The sequence below is a fragment of the Chiloscyllium plagiosum genome, unplaced genomic scaffold (genome assembly GCF_037043375.1).
Source record: "Chiloscyllium plagiosum isolate Xiang-an unplaced genomic scaffold, Cpla_swu_hap1 HiC_scaffold_6, whole genome shotgun sequence".
NCBI lineage: Eukaryota > Metazoa > Chordata > Chondrichthyes > Orectolobiformes > Hemiscylliidae > Chiloscyllium > Chiloscyllium plagiosum.
In genome coordinates, this window is record NW_028270144.1 from 129,644,808 (window position 1) to 129,668,831 (window position 24,024).

Here is a 24,024-nt window from a genome sequence, read left to right on the forward strand (position 1 = left end):
TTCAGGAATCCTGAAGAAGGGCTTATGCCTGAAACGTCGATTCTCCTGTTCCCTGGATGCTGCACTGTTCCAGCAACACATTTTCAGCTCTGATCTCCAGCATCTGCAGACCTCACTTTCTCCTCGAAGATTTCCCATAGCTAATCCACCTAACCTTCACATCCCTGGACACTATGGGATAACTTACTATGGCCAATCCACCCTAACCTACACATCTTTGGACAGTGGGAAGAAACTGGAGCACCCGGAGGAAACCTGTGCAGACACTGGGAGAATGTGCAAACTCCACACAGACAGTGGCCCGAGGATGGAATCGAACCGATGTCTCTGGCACTGTGAGGCAGCAATGTCAACCGCTGTGCCACCCAAAGCTGCATACTGTAATGTAATTGTAACCTAATTATTGCCCTAGTTAAATTTATCCTTTACTTTTGTGGTCTTTGTCCCCTATTTATTAAAACACAAGACACTGTTCACTTATTCTTACGGTTTTATGTAGCTATTTCGTATACAAAGGATTATGTTTTTGGGGTCTAGCAGACTGTGCTCCACAATATCAGCACACTTCTATTGAACATGTATTTCCAATTTATTTGTTTGTATTTTTTCCTCAATTCAAGTTTGTTCAGGGTATGGCCCATTGTTACAGCTTGTACCTGGGTTTAAAGATAACTGCTGTTTGCTTTACATTTGCAGTGGCACAGCTTACCTGGCTGAAGAGCTCAACAAACTGATCGATGCAATGGTCAAGAACTTCCTTGAGCCAGAGAAGAATGGTCTGATAGCTCGTCTATAAACTAATTCAGCACTAGCAAGTGAATGTGCGTGTGTGTCTGGAGTTCAAGTAAAAAAGCACAGAGCAAATGTCACCTGTTTACACTAAAGAGCTGAAATTGAGGATATTATGGGTGATAAGTGTGTGACAAATCTATATTTTGGAGACCCTAAAGCCCTTCAATGTTCCTGGAAGGTAGCTATCTTCGACTTGGAGAAGCTGCCTGTTTCATTGACCAGGAAGCTTTTTGTCATTTTACATCTCTGCTTTCTGCTTCTTGGTGCTGTGCGTTCATTCATTGGCTGCAGCTTCTCCTGTTTAATAGAAACTTGGTCACAAAGTTATTCAGTCTCACTAAATGGCTTGAGATTAGGTTCATGCAGTCAGTATTTTGCATTATAGATGCTCTATTTGCAAATTCAAGACACAGCCCCAGTACAGCACAGCTTGGGAGGTCTGTAAAAGTGCAGACAAACTGGCTATCATTATAAAGTGATGAAAGTCAGTCCATGATGTGACACTCTGTCAAGAGGGACAGAAATCCATTATAGTTTGGAACTTTCCATTGATCCCCTTCCTTTTTGCTTATTATTAATTTGATTTTTTTTTGTTAATTTGCACAAAAATTTTACCTTGTGAACTGGAAACTATTGGTATATTTGTGTTTGAAAAATTTACTGTCCTTTTGTTTGCCTTTCTTAGTAAGATTTTTTTTTCTGTCGCTGCTACACATGCCAGACACAGCAAAAATGAATAGCCACAAGCATTGACTTGTGATGTAACTCAGTGACCCCCACTGCCTCTCGTGAGGAACTGGGTAGCCTGTACTAATTGTTCCCCTGGTGCAGAGCTTTGCTGTCTCTTCACCTTGTGAGCTGTGCTTCCATTATTTACAAATTTCACAGCAAACTGGCAGCCCCCTGGTGAGGACAGACACCTGCCAGCCCTTTGTCTAGTTAAGACTCAGATTGGCACTCTCCATCTTGTGGACGTAGTCTTTTGTATGGTCCAGGATTGTGCATTGGACTTCATCCAATCAGTCTTCAATATCACAATTACTGCCTGGTCACCCTGACACCAGTTGGATGGTTGCAGTATATGGTAATGTGAACAGCACTGGTGATTCTGGGAACTGTTGTTTCTAGACTGCTCGTTTTTGTACCTATTTACTGCTGTGAAATTTTATGCAAGTGCATGTGCTCGCAAATTGGGTGCAAGCTGGTGTCTTTGTGTGTGTGTGTTATAAGACCTTAGTGTGTGTGAATCTGCAGTTTTTTGAGCCCTAACTAACTGCTGCTGAGAGTGTTCGGGTGGAGAGTGGGTGAGAATCTTGTCTCTCATTCTGTTCCTCCCCGTGTCTACTTGTGCATTTTAGGCAGAAGTCTTAACCAAAGGCTTAAAAGAACCTACTTAGAATATTTTTTTAATTTAATTATTTGCAGAGATATGCATTGAATGAACTACAAGTCTTATTTTGCATTTTGAATGTTTATTTTACACTCTGCAAAAAGGATATTTCGTTCTTCCAAGTGTTGACTGTAGTCACTTTTTAATTATAATGTTAATTGTATTCATAGTCATAGTACTGCTCTGTTGTAGGTCAAAACCGACACATGACTGAAACATACAGCCCTGAAGATCCAAGTTTGGTTCCGACTCTGCAATAAGAGCTGAACCCAAGCAGGTTATCCATAAAGGTGATCTCCCTCCCTGTGTTAGGGAGGGTCAGATTATTCAGGCGATACTGTGATTCCTAACAAACCTTGTTTGCAAATCTCAAGTAGAATCCAGATCCCTCTGCTCTGCTGTGGCCACTCCAAGGTGAGAATGTCAGGAGAGGGTGAAGTATCAGTATGTGCATGGTACCAATGAGTTTGGCCAGAGCATGAACCAGCAATTTTGAGGAGAGAAGCAAATTGGGGAAAGGAAGGGCTGACATGGGCATAATGAGCCAAATGGTCTCCTCCTATGCTGTATGATTCTGTGAAAAAGGATAGTGGTAAAAGAAACCTAACCAGAGTCTTGCCCAGCCCTTGAATTCAAATTGTGCCCCGCCTGGAAGTGGATATTTACAATCAGCTGTATAGCATAAGTACTTTTTTTTTCTCTTTAATTCCAACTGCAAACTTTATTCTCTAAAAGAAATCGGGAATGTTATTTGCTTGTTGTTAAACCTACAATCTCTTTTGCACTGTTTCCAGAGAAAATATGAACAAGTGACTGTTTCCCAAATACTGTAGTAAAGTTTTGTGTGAGGACAAATGGGGTAAGCTGCCACCCAAACCAAATAGCATTTTGTAAGTGACTTTAAAAATGAATTTTCAAAAGTTGTTTTTTCAGGATTTTTAAGGGAGGGAGAGAAGTAGATTTGCTTTCAGTATTTGAATAGTTTTGAATTATAGGGATGGTTTTGCACTTTGTGACAATGTTTGCTAAGTTTTCCATTCTCTAGTGAGGATGGTGTTCCATGTTCCTATCTTCTTTATTCATAAAAACTGCTGGACATTAATTCACTGGAGTGGAAGGTTGTTGGGAAGGACCTGGTTATGAATTTGTATATACAAATATTAGAAAAGACAAATGCTTTCAGTCTTTCTCTGAAATTCCATTTCCTGTTTACCTTGTACCCTTGAGGTTGAGAGCTTTTTGTACCATTGTTTGGAATGTGAACATCTCTTTGGTCCCTACATTTGAGTCTGTCCAATAAATGTAGAAGTGCAGGGGAAACCTTGTTTGGAATTAATTAGCCAGTCTCTTTCAGAGCACCAAGGATCAGAGGATGATCATTGGGGACTGGAATTGCTGGGGTGCTTTTACTCAACTCTGGAGCCGCCTCAAACACCTTCTGTCCATGTGGTTCAAACTCTTAGTGTCCTGACCTTAATGCAGGTTCTGTGGGCATTCAGAGCTGCTATTAGATATGCCAACTCCTGATAGTCTGTTAAAGGAGGAGTCTGCCCTAGTGCTGCTCTGATCAGCTAGCCAAAGCAGGCTGATGCTAACCACTAGCTTAGGTTCTGATTTCCATGTGAAGAGTTGAGGAAGACCTATACAGAACCGACTGAGGAAGCCCCTAGCTGCTGCATTGCCCAGGACCCTTTCTGCTCCATATGTTTAGTGAACAGAAAGTCCACACTATCTTTAAACAGATTTGGATCCCAAGAGTACAATTCTATCTGTCTACACTGTTGCTTGGGTTGATAAGTTTAAAATACTTAACCTGTGCCCTCACAATTCTGTTTGCAAAAGCTGAAACATTTGCCTCATTGTGTTTGTTACTGACTATAATAGTGATATTACCTCACTGTGTGTACTGTCTGGGGAATTCTACACACATTCTATGTTTTGATTTAAATACATACAGTCCAATGGTATGGTATTATCCCTGCTTTCCAAAGTATTAAAGTTTTAAGAAGGGCTGCTCAGGCTTTTGGGGTAAATGGTAGATTTCAGTGGTCCTGTGTCTTAACTTCCAAGGTGTTTTCAATTGTTCACATTTATCCTTTTGGCTGAATGTTGAGTACACTCTGAAATTGAGGAAGCGTTCACATTATGGCTGGACTAAGGTAAATGATAGCTACAGAACATCAATAAGTGTAGCAGTTTGTTCTACAGATGTACAGTTCAGCTGCTGCTCTTTCTGTAATCTATCATCTCCACCAGCCAAAACATTAGATTTACATAGTCCTCTGTTTTCATTCAACCTTACGCTGCTTATCCCAGCACTTCATTGGGGTTCAGATTCAAATCCAAGCTCTGAATGTGGATATTCAAACTGATCCCAATCAGTTGTCTACCTGCTGAAATGGCCATTCTCACCCCATGGACAGGAGCAGTCATTTAATAAGAACTTGCACTTCTCATGTTCTGTATTGGTTGTATAGTTATTTATGGATGTCATTTATGAATTAAAATCTATAAAGAACAAAGCTGAAAAACAAATCTGACTTTTTGTACCAGAACAAATTGCTGGGAAAATTGAGCAGGTCTGGGAGAGAAAGCAAAGTTAACATTTCGGGTCTTCAGAACTTTTATACTTTGCATCACATTTCATCTATCTGATCAATTGCTTCACTGGTCTGTTCTCCCGAAGATGCTAAAATCCTCCTGACATTTCCACTTTGTGTCAGCTACCAATCCTGAAGTTATGTTCCACACATCCAGTTCAACAATCAAAGCTACGTAGAGGTCAGGCAGTCCCAACACAACACAGTAAGACATTGCATCAGCTTCCAAATGTTAGCTTTTAACCAACTTTATATCAATTCATGTTACACTTCCACTAGCACCACTAGGTCTTAAATTTAGCAGCAAGCCTCCCATTGAAGCTACTCCCACAGCTTATTAGCTGTAATGCAGTTGATCTTGTTCTCTGTGGGTGTATACCTATTCTGTGAAGTTGAGCACAAGATCAAGGTTAATACAACACACGCAACACTGTAGGAGTCTTGCACAATCAAAAATGGTGATTTGTCCAAGATGCTGAACTGAGGATCTAACTACCATCAGGTGAAGGTAAATGATCCCACAGCACTTCTGAAAGTAGAACAGGACAGTTCTCCTCAGTATGCAGACTAACAGTTGTAGGAACAACTGTCGTCAAAACTGGTCACCCACTGGAATGGTGGAAGCCAGGTAAATGTTGGGGAGTTATTGCAGCAGACCTGGTCCCTATGACAGTCCTGACACTAGAAACATCCCCAGCAGCAGAACAGCAGTGACTTTGCTGGTTATCAAACTGAAATCAGCAGCCACTGGTGTTTTCAGTGGAGGTATCATTCCCTTCCACACGGAAGGAACCTCTCAGGTTGTCAGAAGTTGGTGTATTATGTGAGCTGCCAGCATCAAATTGATATCCTGGTTACTCCAACAATACAATTAGAAAGGGTTCCCCTCCACTCTGGCCAATGCCTCTTCTCTCGTATGAAAATTTACAACACATCTTTCTGAGGATGCCTCAAAGCAGAGGAACTCCTTGTGCCCTCAGTAACTCTCTGTGGTGTTGTTGATGATACTTGAGGGTGGGGAGTAATGGCCAATAGTGTTATTGTTAGACTAGAAAACCTGGGATTGTTTTCACTCTGGTATAGGAGGTGGAGAGGCGACTTTATAGAAGTTTATAAAATAATGGGGGTTATAGATAAGGTAGTTGTCTTTTTCCTTGGATGGAGGAATGTCAAGACTGGGCTGCACATTTTTAAGGTGAGATGAGAGAGATTTAAAAAAGATGTGAGGGACAAATGTTTTACACAGAGGGGTACTTTGCGTGTGAATGAATGTCCAGATGAAGTGGTGAATGTAGGTAGAATTACAATGCTTAAAAGACACTTGGATAAGTATGTGAATAGGAAAGGTTTGGAGCGATAATGGGCCAGGAGCAGGCAGGTGCAACTAGTTTAGTTTGGAATTATGTTCAGCATGGACTGGTTGGACTGAAGTGTCTGTTAGGCAAGTGTGAGGACTGCAGATGCTGGAAACCAGAGTGATGCTAGAAAAGCAGAACAGGTCAGGCAGCATCCGAGGAGCAGTAAAATCGACGTTTCAGGCAAAAGCCTTTCACCAGGAATAGGGGTCTGTTTCCATGCTGTCTGACTCTCTCCAGAGACCCAGCTAATGTTCTGGGGATCTGAATTTGAATCCTGCCTTGGCAGATGATGGTATTTGCATTAAATGTGAAACTTTATTGCTGGAACAGCACAGCAGGTCAGGCAGCATCCAGGGAACAGGAGATTCGACGTTTCGGGCACAGGCCCTTCTTCAGGAATGAGCAGAGAGTGTTCAGCAGGAGAAGATAAAAGGTAGGGAGGAGGGACTTGGAGGAGGGGCGTTGGAAATGTGATAGGTGGAAAGAGGTCAAGGTGAGGTGATAGGTCGGAGTAGGATGGAGGCGGAGAGGTCAAGAAGAAGACTGCAGGTCAGGAAGGCGGTGCCGGGCTGGAGGGATCTGGCTGAGACAAGGTGGGGGGAGGGGGGATGAAGAAACTGGTGAAGTCCAAGTTCATCCCCTGCGGTTGGAAGGTTCCCAGTCGGAAGATAAGACGCTCCTCCTCCGACCGTCGGGTTGTTGTGGTTTGGCGGTGGATGAGTCCAATGACCTGCATATCCTCGGTGGAGTGGGAGGGGGAGTTGAAATGCTGTGCTACAGGTTGGTTGGGTTGGTTCGTCCGGGTGGCCCAGAGGTGCTCTCTGAATCGCTCCGCAAGTAGGCGGCCTGTCTCCCCAATATAGAGGAGGCCACACCAGCTGCAGCGGATGCAGTAGATGATGTGGGTGGAGGTGCAGGTGAATCTGTGGCGGATATGGAAGTTTCCTTTGGGGCCTTGGAGAGAAGTGAGGGGGGAGGTGTGGGCGCAAGTGTTGCACCTCCTGCGGTTGCAAGGGAAGATGCCGGGAGTGGAGGTTGGGTCGGTGGGGGGTGTGGATCTGACAAGGGAGTCGCGGAGGGAGTGGTCTCTACGGAAAGCTGATAGGGGAGGGGAGGGAAATATATCCTTGGTGCTGGGGTCTGTTTGGAGGTGGCGGAAGTGACGGCGGATGATGCGCTGTACATGGAGATTGGTGGGGTGGTAGGTGAGGACCAGTGGGGTTCTGTCCTGGTGGCGGTTGGAGGGGCGGGGCTCAAGGGCGGAGGAGCGGGAAGTGGAGGAGATGCGGTGGAGGGCACCGTCGACCACGTCGGGGGGGAAATTGCGGTCCTTGAAGAAGGAGGCCATCTGTGTTGTACGTATTTTGAACTGGTCCTCCTGGGAGCAGATGCGGCGGAGACGAAGGAATTGGGAGAATGGGATAGCGTTTTTACAGGGGGCAGGATGGGAGGAGGTGTAGTCCAGGTAGCTGTGGGAGTCGGTTGGTTTGTAGTAGATGTCCGTGTTGATTCGGTCGCCTGAGATAGAAACAGAAAGGTCTAGGAAGGGGAGGGAGGAGTCCGAGACTGTCCAGGTGAATTTGAGGTTGGGGTGGAAGGTGTTAGTGTAGTGGATGAACTGTTCAACCTCCTCGTGGGAGCACGAGGTAGCGCCGATACAGTCATCAATGTAGCGAAGGAAAAGATGGGGGGTGGGGCCAGTGTAGTTGCGGAAGATGGATTGTTCCACATACCCTACGAAGAGGCAGGCATAGCTGGGGCCCATGCGGGTGCCCATGGCTACTCCTTTTGTTTGGAGAAAGTGGGAGGATTGGAAAGAAAAGTTGTTCAGGGTGAGGACCAGTTCGGTCAGTCGAAGGAGGGTGTCGGTGGTACGGCGGGAAAGGAAGAAGCGGAGTGCTTTGAGTCCTTCGTGATGGGGGATGGAGGTGTACAGGGACTGGATGTCCATGGTGAAGATGAGGCGTTGGGGACCGGGGAAGCGGACCTCACTTTCTCCTATTTGCATTAAATAAAAATCTGGAATTAGGAGCCTAATGATGATCATGAAACGATTGTTGGAAAAACTTATTTAATTCACGGATGTACTTTAGGGATGATGTGGAGGTGCTGGTGTTGGACTGGGTTGGGCAGGTCAAAAACCACACGATACCAGGTTATAGTCCAATGGGGGTATTTGAAAACACTCGCTTTCGGAGTGCTGCTCCTTCAACACTTGATGAAGGAGCAGTGCTCCAAAAGCAGGTATTTTTAAGTTGGACTAAACCTGGTGTCATGTGATTTTTGACCTTGTCCTTCAGGGAATTAAAGGATAAAAGCTTTTTCAGTGGAAATCGCACTTCCTTAATCTGCCACCAAGCCCTATCCCATCGGCTTCCATGTAAGCTCCCACTGTTCTGGAACTATGATGGGGGTATCTCACTTCAACACAGCAGCCAGCTGCCCAGCACTGAGACCTCTGCTATTCTGATAGAATTTCTTACAGTAACTATTTGCTATTTTTGCAATCTTGCTGTGTGAAAAATTGCTGCCATTTCTTGCATTGCCACAGTTCAAACAGCACATTATCAGTTATAAAGTGCTTTGTAATGTCCTAAAGGTTGAAAAGCAGGAGGCTGGAAGAACACAGCAAGCCAGGCAGCATCAGGAAGTGGAGAAGTCAATGCTTCGGGTGTAACCTTTCTTCAGGACTGGGGTTTGGGTGTAAGGGGAAAGTAAGGTGACAAAGCAAGAGAATAAAATTGCCAATGTAACATGTTTACTTTAAAGAAAAGGTAATACCACGACTTAGCCTAACATCTGTTATCGGTTATAGTAGCAGAATTAGGCCATTTGGCCCATTGAATCCGCTCCACCATTCGATCATGGCTGATATGTTGTCCAATCCCACTTCCATGCTTTCTCCATGTGACTTTTGTTTCCATTACTAATCAAGAACCTATCTAATCATGTCTTAAAATATACTTAATGATGTGGATTCCATAGTTCTCTGTAGCAGTGAGTTCCAGAGATTCACCACTCTCTGGCTGAAGAAATTCCTTCTTATCTCAGGTCATCCATAAATGGTCATTTTTTTTTCACTCTGAGACTCAGCCCTCAGGTCGTAGTCTCTCATAGGACTCATCTTCTTCACTCTATTCAGGCCTCTGTGTTCTGTAATTTGCAACCAGATTCCTCCGCCCCCCAAAAAAACACACACACACTCCTTCTAAACTGAGTATGGGCCCAGAGTCCTCAACTGTTCCTCCTATGATAAGCCCTTCATCCTCAGGACCCCCCTCCAACGACATATATCCCTCCTTAGATATAGGGTCCAAAATTACTCAGTGTTCCAAATGCAATCTGACTAGAGCCTTTAACAGCCTCCGCAGTACATCCCTGCTCTTCTGTACTAGTCCTCTTGAAATGAATGCTAAAATTGCATTTACCTTTCTAACTGCCAACTGAACCGGCATGTTAAGCAAATCCTGTACTGGGACTCTCAAGTCTCTTGATGGTTCAGATTTCTGAAGCTTTTTCCTGTTTAGAAAATAGTCTGTGCGTCTATTTTTCCTAAGTGCATAACCTCACACTTTCCCACACTGTATTCCATCTGCCACTTTGCCCATTCTCCTAACATTGTCAAAGTCCTTCTGAAGCCTTCCCTCCCTCTCCTTAACACCATCTGTCCCTCCACCTATCTTTGTGTCATCTGCAAACTTAGAAAAAATGTCCTCTGTTTCTTCACCTAGATCATTAATGTATGACATGGATAGTTGTAGTCCCAACATTGACCCTTGCGAAATTCCGCTAGTCACCAGGCTGCTATCCTGAAAAAGACCCCTTTATTCCCAATCTCTGCCTTCTGCCAGTCAGCCAATCCTCTATCCACACCAGTACCTTACATCATGGGCTCTTAGCTTATTTAACAGCCTCCCGTGCAGCACCAAATAGATCACACCCGCTGGTTCCCCTTTGTCTAACTTGCTCATTATCTCCTCCAAAGAATTATAACAAATTTGTCAGGCAAAACCTCCCCTTGACGACACCGTGTTAATTCAACTCCACTTTGCCATGTACTTCCAAGTAATCCGCAATCTCATTTTAATATTGAGAAATGTTAAGTCTGTTATAAATGAGGTAAAAGCAGAACACTTAAAGAAATATATATGATCAAGGGAGCCTACGTGGTTTCCTGAAGAGAAATCTAGCTGATTTACAAGAATTAGAGTCATAGAGGTGTACAGCATGGAAGCAGACATTTCAGTCCAACAGGGCAACTTATTCCACACAGAGGGTGGTACGTGTATGGAATGAGCTGCCAGAGGAAGTGGTGGAGGCTGGTACAATTACAACATTTAAGAGGCATTTGGATGGGTATATGAATAGGAAGGATTTGTAGGGATATGGGCTGGGTGCTGGCAGGTGGGACTAGATTGGGTTGGGATATCTGGTCGGCATGGACGGGTTGGACTGAAGGGTCTCTTTCCATGCTGTACATCTCTATGACTCTGTCCTTTTCCAAAGTAAACACTGATGCAAAGTACTCATTTAGTATCTTCCCCCATCTCCTGCAGCTCCACACAAAGGCTGCCTCGCTGATCTTTGGGGGGCCCTATTCTCTCCCTAGTTACCCTTTTGTGCTTAATGGTATTTGTTAAAACCCTTTGAATTCTCCCTAACTCTATTTGCTAAAACTATCTCATGTCTCCTTTTTGCCCTACTGATTTCCCTCTTAAGTGTGCGCCTACTGACTTTATACTCTAAGGATTCACTCAATCCCTCCTGTCTATACCTGACATATGCTTCCTTCTTTTTCTTAATTAAACCCTCAGTTTCTTTAGTCATCCAGCATTTCCTACACCTATCAGCCTTTCACCCTAACAGGAATATACTGTCACTGGACTCTCGTTATCTCATTTCTGAAGGCTTCTCATTTTCCAGCCGTCCCTTTACCTGCGAACATCTGCCCCCAATCAGTTTTTGAAAGTTCTTGCCTAATACTATCAAAATTGGTCTTTCTCCAATTTAGACCTTCAACTCTTAGATCTGGTCTATCCTTTTCCATCATTATTTTTAAACTAATAGAATTATGGTTGCTGGCCCCAAAGTGCTCCCCCACTGACACCTTAGTCACCTGCCCTGCCTTATTTCCCAAGAGTAGGTCAGGATTTGCACTTTATCTAGTAAGTACATACACATACTGAATCAGAAACTTTTCTTGTACATACTTAACAAATTCCTCTCTATCTGAGCCCTTAACACTGTGGCAGTCCCAGTCTATGTTTAGAAGGTTAAAATCCACTACTATAACCACTCTATTATTCTTACAGATAACCGAAATCTCCTTACAAATTTGTTTCTCAATTTCCCGCTGACTATTAGGGGCTCTATAATACAATCCCAAACAGGTGATCATCCCTTTCTTATTTCTCAGTTCCACCCAAATAACCTCTCTGGATGTATTTCTGGGGATATCCTCCCTAAGTACAGCTATAATGCTATCCTTATCTCCTTGCCAGTATATTAGTCTCCTTCCAATTCAGGTGCAATCCGTCCTTCTTGTACAGGTCACCTCTACCCCAGAAGAGATTCCAATGATCCAAAAGTGTGAATCCTTCTCCCCTGCACCAGCTCCTCAGCCATGCATTCATCTGCTCTATCCTCCTATTCCTACCCTCACTAGCTCGTAGCACCAGGAGTAATCCAGATATTACTCCTCTCGAGGACCGCCTTTTTAGATTCCTGCCTAACTTTCTGTACTCTCCCTTCAGAATCTCATCCCTTTCCCTTTCTATGTCATTGTTTCCAATGTGGACAATGACCTCCTGCTGGGCTCTCTCCCCCTTGAGAACCTTCTGCACCCTCTCTGAGACATCCTTGATCCTGGCAATAGGGAGGCAACATACCATTCTGATTTTTCACTGCTGGCCACAAACGTCTGTCTGTGCCTCGGACTAGACAGTCCCCTAACTCAGTCAATCTCTTGGAACCTGACGTACCCCTCATTGCCTTAGTCTCGATACCAGAAACATGGCTGTTCGTGCTACATTCCTCTGAAAATCCATCACCCCCTCCATTTTCCAAAACAGCATACTTGTTTGAAATGGAGATAGCCACTGAAACCTCCTGCACTACCTGCCTACCTCTGTCACCTTTCCTGGCATCAACCCATCTATGTGACTGTATCTGTGACTTTTCTCCCTTCCTATAACTGCCATCCATCACACGCCCTTGCTCTTGTAAATTCTTCATTGACTATAACTGTTACTCCAACCGTTCCATTCGATCTGATAGGATTCACAACCAATGCCATTTATTGCAGATATAATCCTCAGTAACACTGAAACTCTCCCTAAACACACATTCAACAAGAAGAGCATATCACTCTACTCAGGGCCATTTTTGCTTCTTCCAACCTGCAAGCATATGGGTGTCCTGGAGATGTTCTCTGATAGCCTCAGAAGAATTCATATACTAAACAGACTATATTTCTACACATAAAAACTGTAAGTACAACAAACCTGCACCAATCAACCTCACTGCCCCATGACTGAACATTTCAACTACCCTTCCCACTCTGCTGAGGACATGCAGGTCCTGGGCCGCCTCGACCGCCACTCCCTTACCACCTGATGCCTGGAGGAAGAACACCTCATCTTCCACCTTGGGACCCTCCAACCCCAGAGCATCAATGTGGACTTCACCAGTTTCTTCATTTACCCTTCCCCCACCTTACCCCAGTTCCAACCTTCCAGCTCAGCACCATCCCTATGACCTATCTCCCTTCCCACCTATCTGCTCCACCCTCCCCTCTGACCTATCACCTTCAACCCCACATCCATCTCCCTATTGCACTCTCTCAGCTACCTTGTCCCCAGCCCCACCCACTTCCCAGTTATCTCTCCACCTCCAAGGCTCCCAGCTTCATTCCTAATGAAGGGCTTTTGCCCGAAACATCGATTCTCCTGTTCCTCGGATGCTGCCTGACCTGCTGTGCTTTTCCAGTATCACTCTAATCTGAAAGATATACTGGCATTGGAGGTACTCCCGAGAAGCTTTGTTAGGCTGAGACCAGGGATGGAGGAACTGTCTTACGAGGAAAGATTAAGTTGTTTGAGTTTGTACCAGTTGGAACAAAAACAGAAGTTGCTGGAGAAAAGTAAAATGTTAGCATATTTGGCCGTATCTGTGGAGAAAAAGCAGTCAAAAGTTTTGGGACCAGTGACCCTTGATCAGGAGCTGTTAAAAATCACATGTCGCATGGTTATAGTCCAATTTATTTGGAAACACAAGCTTTCAGAGCATTACTCCTTTACTAGGTTAAAAATCACACAGCTTTCAGAGCGTCGCTCCTTCATCAGGTGATAGTGGAGGAACAGTGCTCCGAAAGCTGGTGTGCTTCCAATTAAACCTGTTGGTCTATAACCTGGTGTTGTGTGATTTTTAACTTTGTACACCCCAGACCAACACCGGCATCTCCAAAGCATGACCTTTATTAGGTGTTAGTGAGAGAGGAAGACCTTAAACACAGAATTTGTCAGATAAAAATCAAAGGGACATAGAACTCATGCATTGAAGTGTTCTTTAGACACACAATTTATAAGGTCTTCCTCTGCCTAACAGCTGATGAAGGTGCAGTGTCCCAAAACTGTTTTCAAATAAAGCCTTTGGACTGTTGTGTGATTTTGGGCGTTGTCCAACCCTGGCTCCTCTATATCACAGGAACTGTGTTGTGCTCAGTGGCAATGAGAGGTGACCTGACTGGTCACTGGGAGAGACAGGAGCAGGCGGGACAATGTGACAAGGAAGGGTTACTCATTGGAAACAGTGAGGACTACAACTCCCAGAGTGCCCCGCGGCTCGCGCATGCTCCGTTCGCTCAGGAGTGCTGCGGCGTCGCTCGGGAACCGCGGAGCTGCAGGTAAAAGCGGACGTGAGAGAAACAGCCTCCGACAGTGCCCACTCCCTCAGCACTGACCCTCCGACAGTGCGGCACTCCCTCAGCACTGACCCTCCGACAGTGCGGCACTCCCTCAGCACTGACCCTCCGACATTGCGGCACTCCCTCAGCACTGACCCTCCGACAGTGCGGCACTCCCTCAGCACTGACCCTCCGACAGTGCGGCACTCCCTCAGCACTGACCCTCTGACAGTGCGGCACTCCCTCAGCACTGACCCTCCGACAGTGCGGCACTCCCTCAGCACTGACCCTCTGACAGTGCGGCACTCCCTCGGCACTGACCCTCCGACAGTGCGGCACTCCCTCAGCACTGACCCTCCGACAGTGCTGCATTCCCTCAGCACTGACCCTCCGACAGTGCGGCACTCCCTCAGCACTGACCCTCCGACAGTGCCCACTCCCTCAGCACTGACCCTCCGACAGTGCGGCACTCCCTCAGCACTGACCCTCCGACAGTGCCCACTCCCTCAGCACTGACCCTCCGACAGTGCCCACTCCCTCAGCACTGACCCTCCGACAGTGCGGTTCTCCCTCAGCACTGACCCTCCGACAGTGCGGCACTCCCTCAGCACTGACCCTCCGACAGTGCGGCACTCCCTCAGCACTGACCCTCTGACAGTGCGGCACTCCCTCAGCACTGACCCTCCGACAGTGCCCACTCCCTCAGCACTGACCCTCCGACAGTGCGGCACTCCCTCGGCACTGACCCTCCGACAGTGCGGTTCTCCCTCAGCACTGACCCTCCGACAGTGCCCACTCCCTCAGCACTGACCCTCCGACAGTGCCCACTCCCTCAGCACTGACCCTCCGACAGTGCCCACTCCCTCAGTACTGACCCTCCGACAGTGTGGCACTCTCTCAGCACTGACCCTCCAACAGTACGGCGCTCCCTCAGCACTGACCCTTCGACAGTGCGGCACTCCCTCAGCGCTGACCCTTCGACAGTGTGTCGCTCACTCAGCACTGACCCTCCAACAGTGCAGTGCTTGGTGAGCACTGAGTCTCCGACAGTGCCCACTCCCTCAGTACTGACCCTCCGACAGTGCAGCACTCCCTCAGTACTGACCCTCCGACAGTGCCCACTCCCTCAGCACTGACCCTCTGACAGTGCCGCATTCCCTCAGCACTGACCCTCTGACCGTGCGGCACTCCCTCCGCACTGACCCTCTGACAGTGCAGCACTCCCTCAGCACTGACCCTCTGATAGTGCCCACTCCCTCAGCACTGACCCTCTGACAGTGCCCACTCCCTCAGCACAGACCCTCCGACAGTGCAGCACTCCCTCAGTACTGACCTTCTGACAGTGCGGCATTCCCTCAGCACTGAGTCTCCAACAGTGCCGCACTCCCTCAGCACTGACCATCCGACAGTGCAGCACTCCCTCAGCACTGACACCCCGACAGTGCGGCACTCCCTCAGCACTGAGTCTCCGACAGTGCCCATCCCTCAGTACTGACCCTCCGACAGTTCCCACTCCCTCAGTACTGACTCTCTGACAGGGCGGCACTCCCTCAGCACTGAGTCTCCAACAGTGCCCACTCCCTCAGTACTGACCCTCTGACAGTGCGGCACTCCCTCAGCACTGACCCTCTGACAGTGCGGCACTCCCTCAGCACTGACCCTCCGACAGTGCGGCACTCCCTCAGCACTGACCCTCCGACAGTGCGGCATTCCCTCAGCACTGACCCTCTGACAGTGCGGCACTCCCTCAGCACTGACCCTCCAACAGTGCGGCATTCCCTCAGCACTGACCCTCCGGCAGTGCCCACTTCCTCAGCACTGACCCTCCGACAGTGCGGCACTCCCTCAGCACTGAGTCTCCAATAGTGCCCACTCCCTCAGTACTGACCCTCCGACAGTGCCCACTCCCTCAGTACTGACCCTCTGACAGTGCGGCACTACCTCAGCACTGACCCTCTGACAGTGCAGCACTCTCTCAGCACTGACCCTCCGACACCGCGGCACTCCCTCAGCACTGAACCTCCGACTGTGCAGCACTCCCTAAGTACTGAGCCTCTGACAGTGCCGCATTCCCTCAGCACTGACCCTCTGACTGTGCGGCACTCCCTCCGCACTGACCCTCTGACAGTGCAGCACTCCCTCAGCACTGACCCTCTGACAGTGCAGCACTCCCTCAGCACTGACCCTCTGACAGTGCAGCACTCCCTCAGCACTGACCCTCTGACAGTGCAGCACTCCCTCCGCACTGACCCTCTGACAGTGCAGCACTCTCTCAGCACTGAGCCTCCGACAGTGCGGCACTCCCTCAGCACAGACCCTCCGACAGTGCAGCACTCCCTCAGTACTGACCCTCTGACAGTGCGGCATTCCCTCAGCACTGAGTCTCTGACAGTGCCGCACTCCCTCAGCACTGACCATCCGACAGTGCAGCACACCCTCAGCACTGACACCCCGACAGTGCGGCACTCCCTCAGCACTGAGTCTCCGACAGTGCCCATCCCTCAGTACTGACCCTCCGACAGTGCCCACTCCATCAGCACTGACCATCCGACCGTGCGGCACACCCTCAGCACTGAGTCTCCAATGGTGCCCACTCCCTCAGTACTGACCCTCCGACAGTGCCCACTCCCTCAGTACTGACCCTCTGACAGTGCGGCACTACCTCAGCACTGACCCTCCGACAGTACCCACTCCTTCAGAACTGACCCTCTGACAGTGCGCCACTCCCTCAGCACTGACCCTCCGACAATGCGGCACTCCCTCAGCACTGACCCTCCGACAGTGCGGCATTCCCTCAGCACTGACCCTCCGACAGTGCCCACTTCCTCAGCACTGACCCTCCGACAGTACCCACTCCTTCAGTACTGACCCTCTGACAGTGCGGCACTCCCTCAGTACTGACCCTCCGACAGTGCGGCACTCCCTCAGCACTGACCCTCCGACAGTGCGGCATTCCCTCAGCACTGACCCTCTGACAGTGCGGCACTCCCTCAGCACTGACCCTCCAACAGTGCGGCATTCCCTCAGCACTGACCCTCCGGCAGTGCCCACTTCCTCAGCACTGACCCTCCGACAGTGCGGCACTCCCTCAGCACTGAGTCTCCAATAGTGCCCACTCCCTCAGTACTGACCCTCCGACAGTGCCCACTCCCTCAGTACTGACCCTCTGACAGTGCGGCACTACCTCAGCACTGACCCTCTGACAGTGCAGCACTCTCTCAGCACTGACCCTCCGACACTGCGGCACTCCCTCAGCACTGAACCTCCGACTGTGCAGCACTCCCTAAGTACTGAGCCTCTGACAGTGTCGCATTCCCTCAGCACTGACCCTCTGACTGTGCGGCACTCCCTCCGCACTGACCCTCTGACAGTGCAGCACTCCCTCAGCACTGACCCTCTGACAGTGCAGCACTCCCTCAGCACTGACCCTCTGACAGTGCAGCACTCCCTCAGCACTGACCCTCTGACAGTGCAGCACTCCCTCACCAGTGACCCTCTGACAGTGCCCACTCCCTCAGCACTGAGTCTCTAACAGTGCCGCACTGACCCTCTGACAGTGCAGCACTCTCTCTGCACTGACCCTCTGATAGTGCAGCTCTCCCTCAGCGCAGACCCTCTGACAGTGCAGCACTCCCTCAGCACTGACCCTCTAACAGTGCGGCACTCCCTCAGCACTGACCTTCTGACAGTGAGGCACTCCCTCAGCACTTAGTCTCCGACAGTGCCCACTCCCTCAGTACTCACCCTCTGACAGTCCCCACTCCCTCAGCACTGACTCTCCAACAGTGCGGCGCTCGCTCAGCACTGACCCTCCGACAGTGCAGCACTGACCCTCCGACAGTGCGGCACTCCCTCAGCACTTAGTCTCCGACAGTGCCCACTCCCTCAGTACTAACCCTCCGACAGTGCAGCACTCCCTCAGTACTGACCCTCCGACAGTGCCCACTCCCTCAGCACTGACCCTCTGACAGTGCGGCACTCCCTCAGCACTAATCCTCCGACAGTGCGGCATTCCCTCAGCGCTGACCCTCCGACAGTGCAGCACAGACCCTCTGACAGTGCGGCGCTCCATCAGCACTGACCCTCCGACTGTGCCCACTCCCTCAGCACTGACCCTCCGACTGTGCCCACTCCCTCAGCACTGACCCTCCGGCAGTGCCCACTTCCTCAGCACTGACCCTCCGACAGTGCGGCATTCCCTCAGCACTGACCCTCTGACACTGAGGCACTCCCTCAGCACTGACCCTCCGACAGTGCGGCATTCCCTCAGCACTGACCCTCCGACAGTGCGGCACTCCCTCAGCACTGACCCTCCGACAGCGTGGCGCTCCCTCAGCACTGACCCTCCGACAGTGCCCACTCCCTCCGCACTGAGCCTCCGACAGTGCAGCACTCCCTCAGCACTGACCCTCTGACAGAGCGGCACTCCCTCAGCACTTAGTCTCCGACAGTGCCCACTCCCTCAGTACTGACCCTCTGACAGTGCGGCACTCCCTCAGCACTGACCCTCCGACAGTGCAGCACTCCCTTAGCACTGACCTTCCGACAGTGCCCACTCCCTCAGTACTGACACTCCGACAGTGCGGCACTCCCTCAGCACTGAGTCAGTGACAGTGCCCACTCCCTCAGTACTGACCCTCCGACAGTGCCCACTCCCTCAGTACTGTCCCTCCGACAGTGCTGCACTCCCTCGGCACTGACCCTCTCACAGTGCGGCACTCCCTCAGCACTGACCCTCCAACAGTGTTGCGCTCCCTCAGCACTGACCCTCCGACAGTGCCCACTCCCTCAGTACTGACCCTCTGACAGTGCGGCCCTCCCTCAGCACTGACCCTCTGACAGTGCGGCACTCCCTCAGCACTGATCCGCTGACAGTGCAGCACTCCGTCAGCACTGACCCTCCGACAGTGCCCACTCCCTCAGTACTGTCCCTCCGACAGTGCGGCACTCCCTTGGCACTGACCCTCTGACAATGCGGCACTCCCTCAGCGCTGACCCTTCGACAGTGCGGCACTCCCTCAGCACTGACCCTCTGACAGTGCGGCACTCCCTCAGCACTTAGTCTCCGACAGTGCCCACTCCCTCAGTACTGACCCTCCGACAGTTCAGCACTCCCTCAGTACTGATCCTCCGACAGTCCCCACTCCCTCAGCACTGACCCTCTGACAGTGCGGCACTCCCTCAGCGCTGACCCTTCGACAGTGTGGCGCTCACTCAGCACTGACCCTCCGACACTGCGGCACTCCCTCAGCACTGACCCTCCGACAGTGTGGCGCTCCCTCAGCACTGACCCTCCGACAGTGCCCACTCCCTCAGCACTGACCCTCCAACTGTGCGGCACTCCCTCAGCACTGACCCTCCGACAGAGCCACTCCCTCAGCACTGACCCTTTGACAGTGCAGCACTCCCTCAGTACTGACCCTTTGACAGTGTGGCACTCCCTCAGCATTGACCCGCCGACAGTGCAGCACTCCCTCAGCACTGACCCTCCGACAGTGCGGCACTCCCTCAGCACTGACCCTCTGACAGTGCCCACTCCCTCAGCACTTACCCTCTAACAATGCAGCAATCCCTCAGCACTGACCCTCTGACAGTGCGGCACTCCCTCAGCCCTTAAGTCTCCGACAGTGCCCACTCCCTCAGCACTGACCCTCCGACAGTGCGGCATTCCCTCACCACTGACCCTCTGACAGTGCGGCACTCCCTCAGCACTGACCCTCCGACAGTGTGGCGCTCCGTCAGCACTGACCCTCTGACAGTGCCCACTCCCTCAGCACTGACCCTCCGACAGTGCGGCATTCCCTCACCACTGACCCTCCGACAGTGCGGCACTCCCTCAGCACTGACCCTCCGACAGTGTGGCGCTCCGTCAGCACTGAGCCTCTGACAGTGCCCACTCCCTCAGCACTGACCCTCCGACTCTCCCCACTCCCTCAGCACTGACCCTCCAACAGTGCCCACTCCCTCAGCACTGACCCTCTGACAGTGCGGCATTCCCTCAGCACTGACCCTCCGACAGTGCGGCATTCCCTCAGCACTGACCCTCCGATAGTGCGGCACTCCCTCAGCACTGACCCTCCGACAGTGTGGCGCTCCCTCAGCACTGACCCTCCGACATTGCCCACTCCCTCAGCACTGACCCTCCGACAGTGGAGCACTCCCTCAGCACTGACCCTCCGACAGTGCGGCACTCCCTCAGCACTGACCCTCCGACAGAGCCACTCCCTCAGCACTGGCCCCCTGACAGTGCAGCACTCCCTCAGCACTGACCCTCTGACAGTGCAGCACTCCCTCAGCACTTAGTCTCCAACAGTGCCCACTCCCTCAGTACTGACTCTCTTACAGTGCGGCACTCCCTCAGCACTGACTCTTCGACAGTGTGGTGCTCACTCAGCACTGACCCTCCGACATTGCGGCGCTCGCTCAGCACTGACCCTCCGACAGTGCAGCACTGACCCTCCGACAGTGCGGCGCTCCCTCAGCACTGAACCTCTGACAGTGCCCACTCCCTCAGCACTGACCCTCCGACTGTGCCCACTCCCTCAGCACTGACCCTCTGACAGTGCCCACTTCCTCAGCACTGACCCTCTGACAGTGCGGCACTCCCTCTGCACTGACCCTCCGACAGTGCGGCACTCCCTCAGCACTGACCCTCCGACAGTGCGGCGCTCCCTCAGCACTGACCCTGCGACAGTGCGGCACTCCCTCAGCACTGAGTCTCCGACAGTGCGGCGCTCCCTCAGCACTGACCCTCCGACAGTGCCCACTCCCTCAGCACTGACCCCCTGACAGTGCAGAACTCCCTCAGCACTGACCCTCTGACAGTGCGGCACTCCCTCAGCACTTAGTCTCCGACAGTGCCCACTCCCTCAGTACTGACCCTCCGACTGTGCAGCACTCCCTCAGCACTGACCCTCCGACAGTGCAGCACTCCCTCAGCACTGAGTCTCCGACAGTGCCCACTCCCTCAGTACTGACCCTCCGACAGTGCGGCACTCCCGCAGCACTGAGTCAATGACTGTGTTAACTCCCTCAGTACTGTCCCTCCGACAGTGCCCTCAGTACTGTCCCTAAGACAGTGCGGCACTCCCTCGGCACTGACCCTCTGAATGTGCGGCACTCTCTCAGCACTGACCCTCCGACAGTGCGGCACTCCCTCAGCACTCACCCTCCGACAGTGTGGCGCTCCCTCAGCACTGACCCTCCGACAGTGCCTACTCCCTCAGTACTGACCCTCTGACAGTGCGGCACTCCCTCAGCACTGACCCTCTGACAGTGCGGCACTCCCTCAGCACTGACCCTCCGACAGTGCGGCACTCCCTCAGCACTGACCCTCCGACAGTGCGGCACTCCCTCAGCACTGACCCTCCGACAGTGCGGCGCTCCCTCAGCACTGACCCTCCGACAGTATGGCACTCCGTCATTACTGTCCCTCCGACAGTGCGGCCCTTCCTCGGCACTGACCCTCTGACAGTGCGGCACTCCCTCAGCACTGACCCTCCGACAATGTGGCGCTCCCTCAGCACTGACCCTCCGACAGTGCCCACTCTCTCAGTACTGACCCTCTGACAGTGCGGCGCTCCCTCAGCACTGATCCTCCGACAGTGCGGCACTCCGTCAGCACTGAGTCTCCAATAGTGCCCACTCCCTCAGTACTGACCCTCCGACAGTGCCCACTCCCTCAGTACTGACCCTCTGACAGTGCGGCACTCCCTCAGCACTGACCCTCCGACAGTACCCACTCCTTCAGTACTGACCCTCTGACAGTGCGGCACTCCCTCAGCACTGACCCTGCGACAGTGCAGAACTCCCTCAGCACTGAGTCTCCGACAGTGCCCACTCCCTCAGTACTGACCCTCCGACAGTGCGGCACTCCCGCAGCACTGAGTCAATGACTGTGTCAACTCCCTCAGTACTGTCCCTCCGACAGTGCCGTCAGTACTGTCCCTCCGACAGTGCGGCACTCCCTCGGCACTGACCCTCTGAATGTGCGGCACTCTCTCAGCACTGACCCTCCGACAGTGCGGCAGTCCCTCAGCACTGACCCTCCGACAGTGCCCACTCCCTCAGTACTGACCCTCTGACAGTGCGGCACTCCCTCAGCACTGACCCTCTGATAGTGCGGCACTCCCTCAGCACTGACCCTCTGACAGTGTAGCACTCCCTCAGCACTGACCCTCCGACAGTACGGCACTCCGTCAGTACTGTCCCTCCGACAGTGCGGCCCTTCCTCGGCACTGACCCTCTGACAGTGCGGCACTCCCTCAGCACTGACCCTCCGACAGTGTGGCGCTCCCTCAGCACTGACCCTCCGACAGTGCCCACTCCCTCAGTACTGACCCTCCGACAGTGCCCACTCCCTCAGTACTGACCCTCTGACAGTGCGGCACTCCCTCAGCACTGACCCTCCGACAGTACCCACTCCTTCAGTACTGACCCTCTGACAGTGCGGCACTCCCTCAGCACTGACCCTCTGACAGTGCGGCACTCCCTCAGCACTGACCCTCTGACAGTGCGGCACTCCCTCAGCACTGACCCTCCGACAGTGCGGCACTCCCTCAGCACTGACCCTCCGACAATGCGGCACTCCCTCAGCACTGACCCTCCGACAGTGCGGCACTCCCTCAGTACTGACCCTCCGACAGTGCGGCACTCCCTCAACTCTGTCTCTCCGATAGTGAATAAACAACAAAGAAAATTTAGAGCCCAGGAACAAGCCCTTCGACCCTCCAAGCCTGAGCCGATCCGAGTGTACTGTCTGAACCTGTCGGTCAATTCCTAAGCATCTGTATCCTCCTGCTCCCCACCTACTCATGCATCTGTCCAGACACATTTTAAATGAATATACCGTGCCTGCCTCTACCACCTCTGCTGGCAACGCGTTCCAAACACCCACCACCCTCTGTGTGATGTACTTGCCCCATGTATCCCCCTTGAAAGCGTGACCTCTCATTATTGAATCCTTCACCCTGGGAAAAAGCTTGTCTCTATCCACCCTGTCTACACCCTTCATGATTTTGTAGACTTCAATCAGGTCCCCCCTCAATCTTTTCTCTCTTGATAGCAATCCTAACCTTCTCACCCTCTCTTCATAGCTAGCACCTTCTAAGCCAAAAATCATCCTCGTGAACCTTCTCTGCCCCCTCTCCAAAGCGTCCACATCCTTTTGGTAATGTGGCAACCAGAACTGTACACTGTATTCTAAATGCAGCCGAACCAATGTCTTGTATAATTTTAACATGACCTGCCAGCTTGTATACTCGATACCCCGTCCGATGAAGGCAAGCATACCATATGCCTTCCTGACCACTCTATCCACCTGCGCAGCAACCTTCAGGGTACAATGGAGCTGCGCTCCCAGATCTCTCTGCCCATCAACTTTTCCCAAGGCTCTTCCGTTTATAGTATAGTTCTTTCTAGAATTAGATTTCCCAAAATGCATCACCTCACATTTGCCTGGATTGAACTCCATCTGCCACTTCTCCGCCCAACTCTCCAGTCTATCTATATCCTCCTGTATTCTCAGACAGTCCCCTATGCTTTTTGCTACTCCACCAATGTTTGTGTCATCTGCAAACTTACTGATCATACCAACAATGCCCTCTTCCAGATCATTTATGTGTATGTGTGGTGCTCGCTCAGCGCTGACCTTTTACATTACATTGTGATGTGAAGGTGTCTTTGTTGCTGTGTTAAACTTGTTAGAAATGAGGAAAAATGTTGTTTTTGCAGATATAGAAAAAGCATACAAAAAAGGGGTACAGCAAGAGAACTATTAACTCTGCAAGTATTTAGGGAATAGTATCTCTACTTTTCATTGTATAATTGTGGTTAATTAAATACTAACATTGGTGTATAATTATTATAGCAAATAAGTTCTTTTTAAAAATTATGTTTTCAGCAAAAAGCTGAGATAACCGAAATGTTTGCGCTATACAAAATGATACAAGTTAATGAAATGTCCGAGAATGGAATGTACCA

At 50.9% G+C, this 24,024-nt stretch overlaps 1 protein-coding gene across 2 annotated transcripts in view; it reads left to right on the top strand.

Moving 5' to 3' along the window:
• Positions 1 to 4,730, top strand: part of pgm2l1 (phosphoglucomutase 2-like 1) — a 159,197-nt gene extending 154,467 nt beyond the window's left edge. For both annotated transcript variants that reach the window (XM_043692556.2, XM_043692558.2), the window contains one exon: positions 697 to 4,730. In XM_043692556.2, coding sequence (XP_043548491.2) covers positions 697 to 796 — 100 coding nt within the window. In that variant the 3' untranslated portion in view covers positions 797 to 4,730. The remainder of the gene's footprint in view (positions 1 to 696) is intronic.
• Positions 4,731 to 24,024: the final 19,294 nt, after the last annotated feature.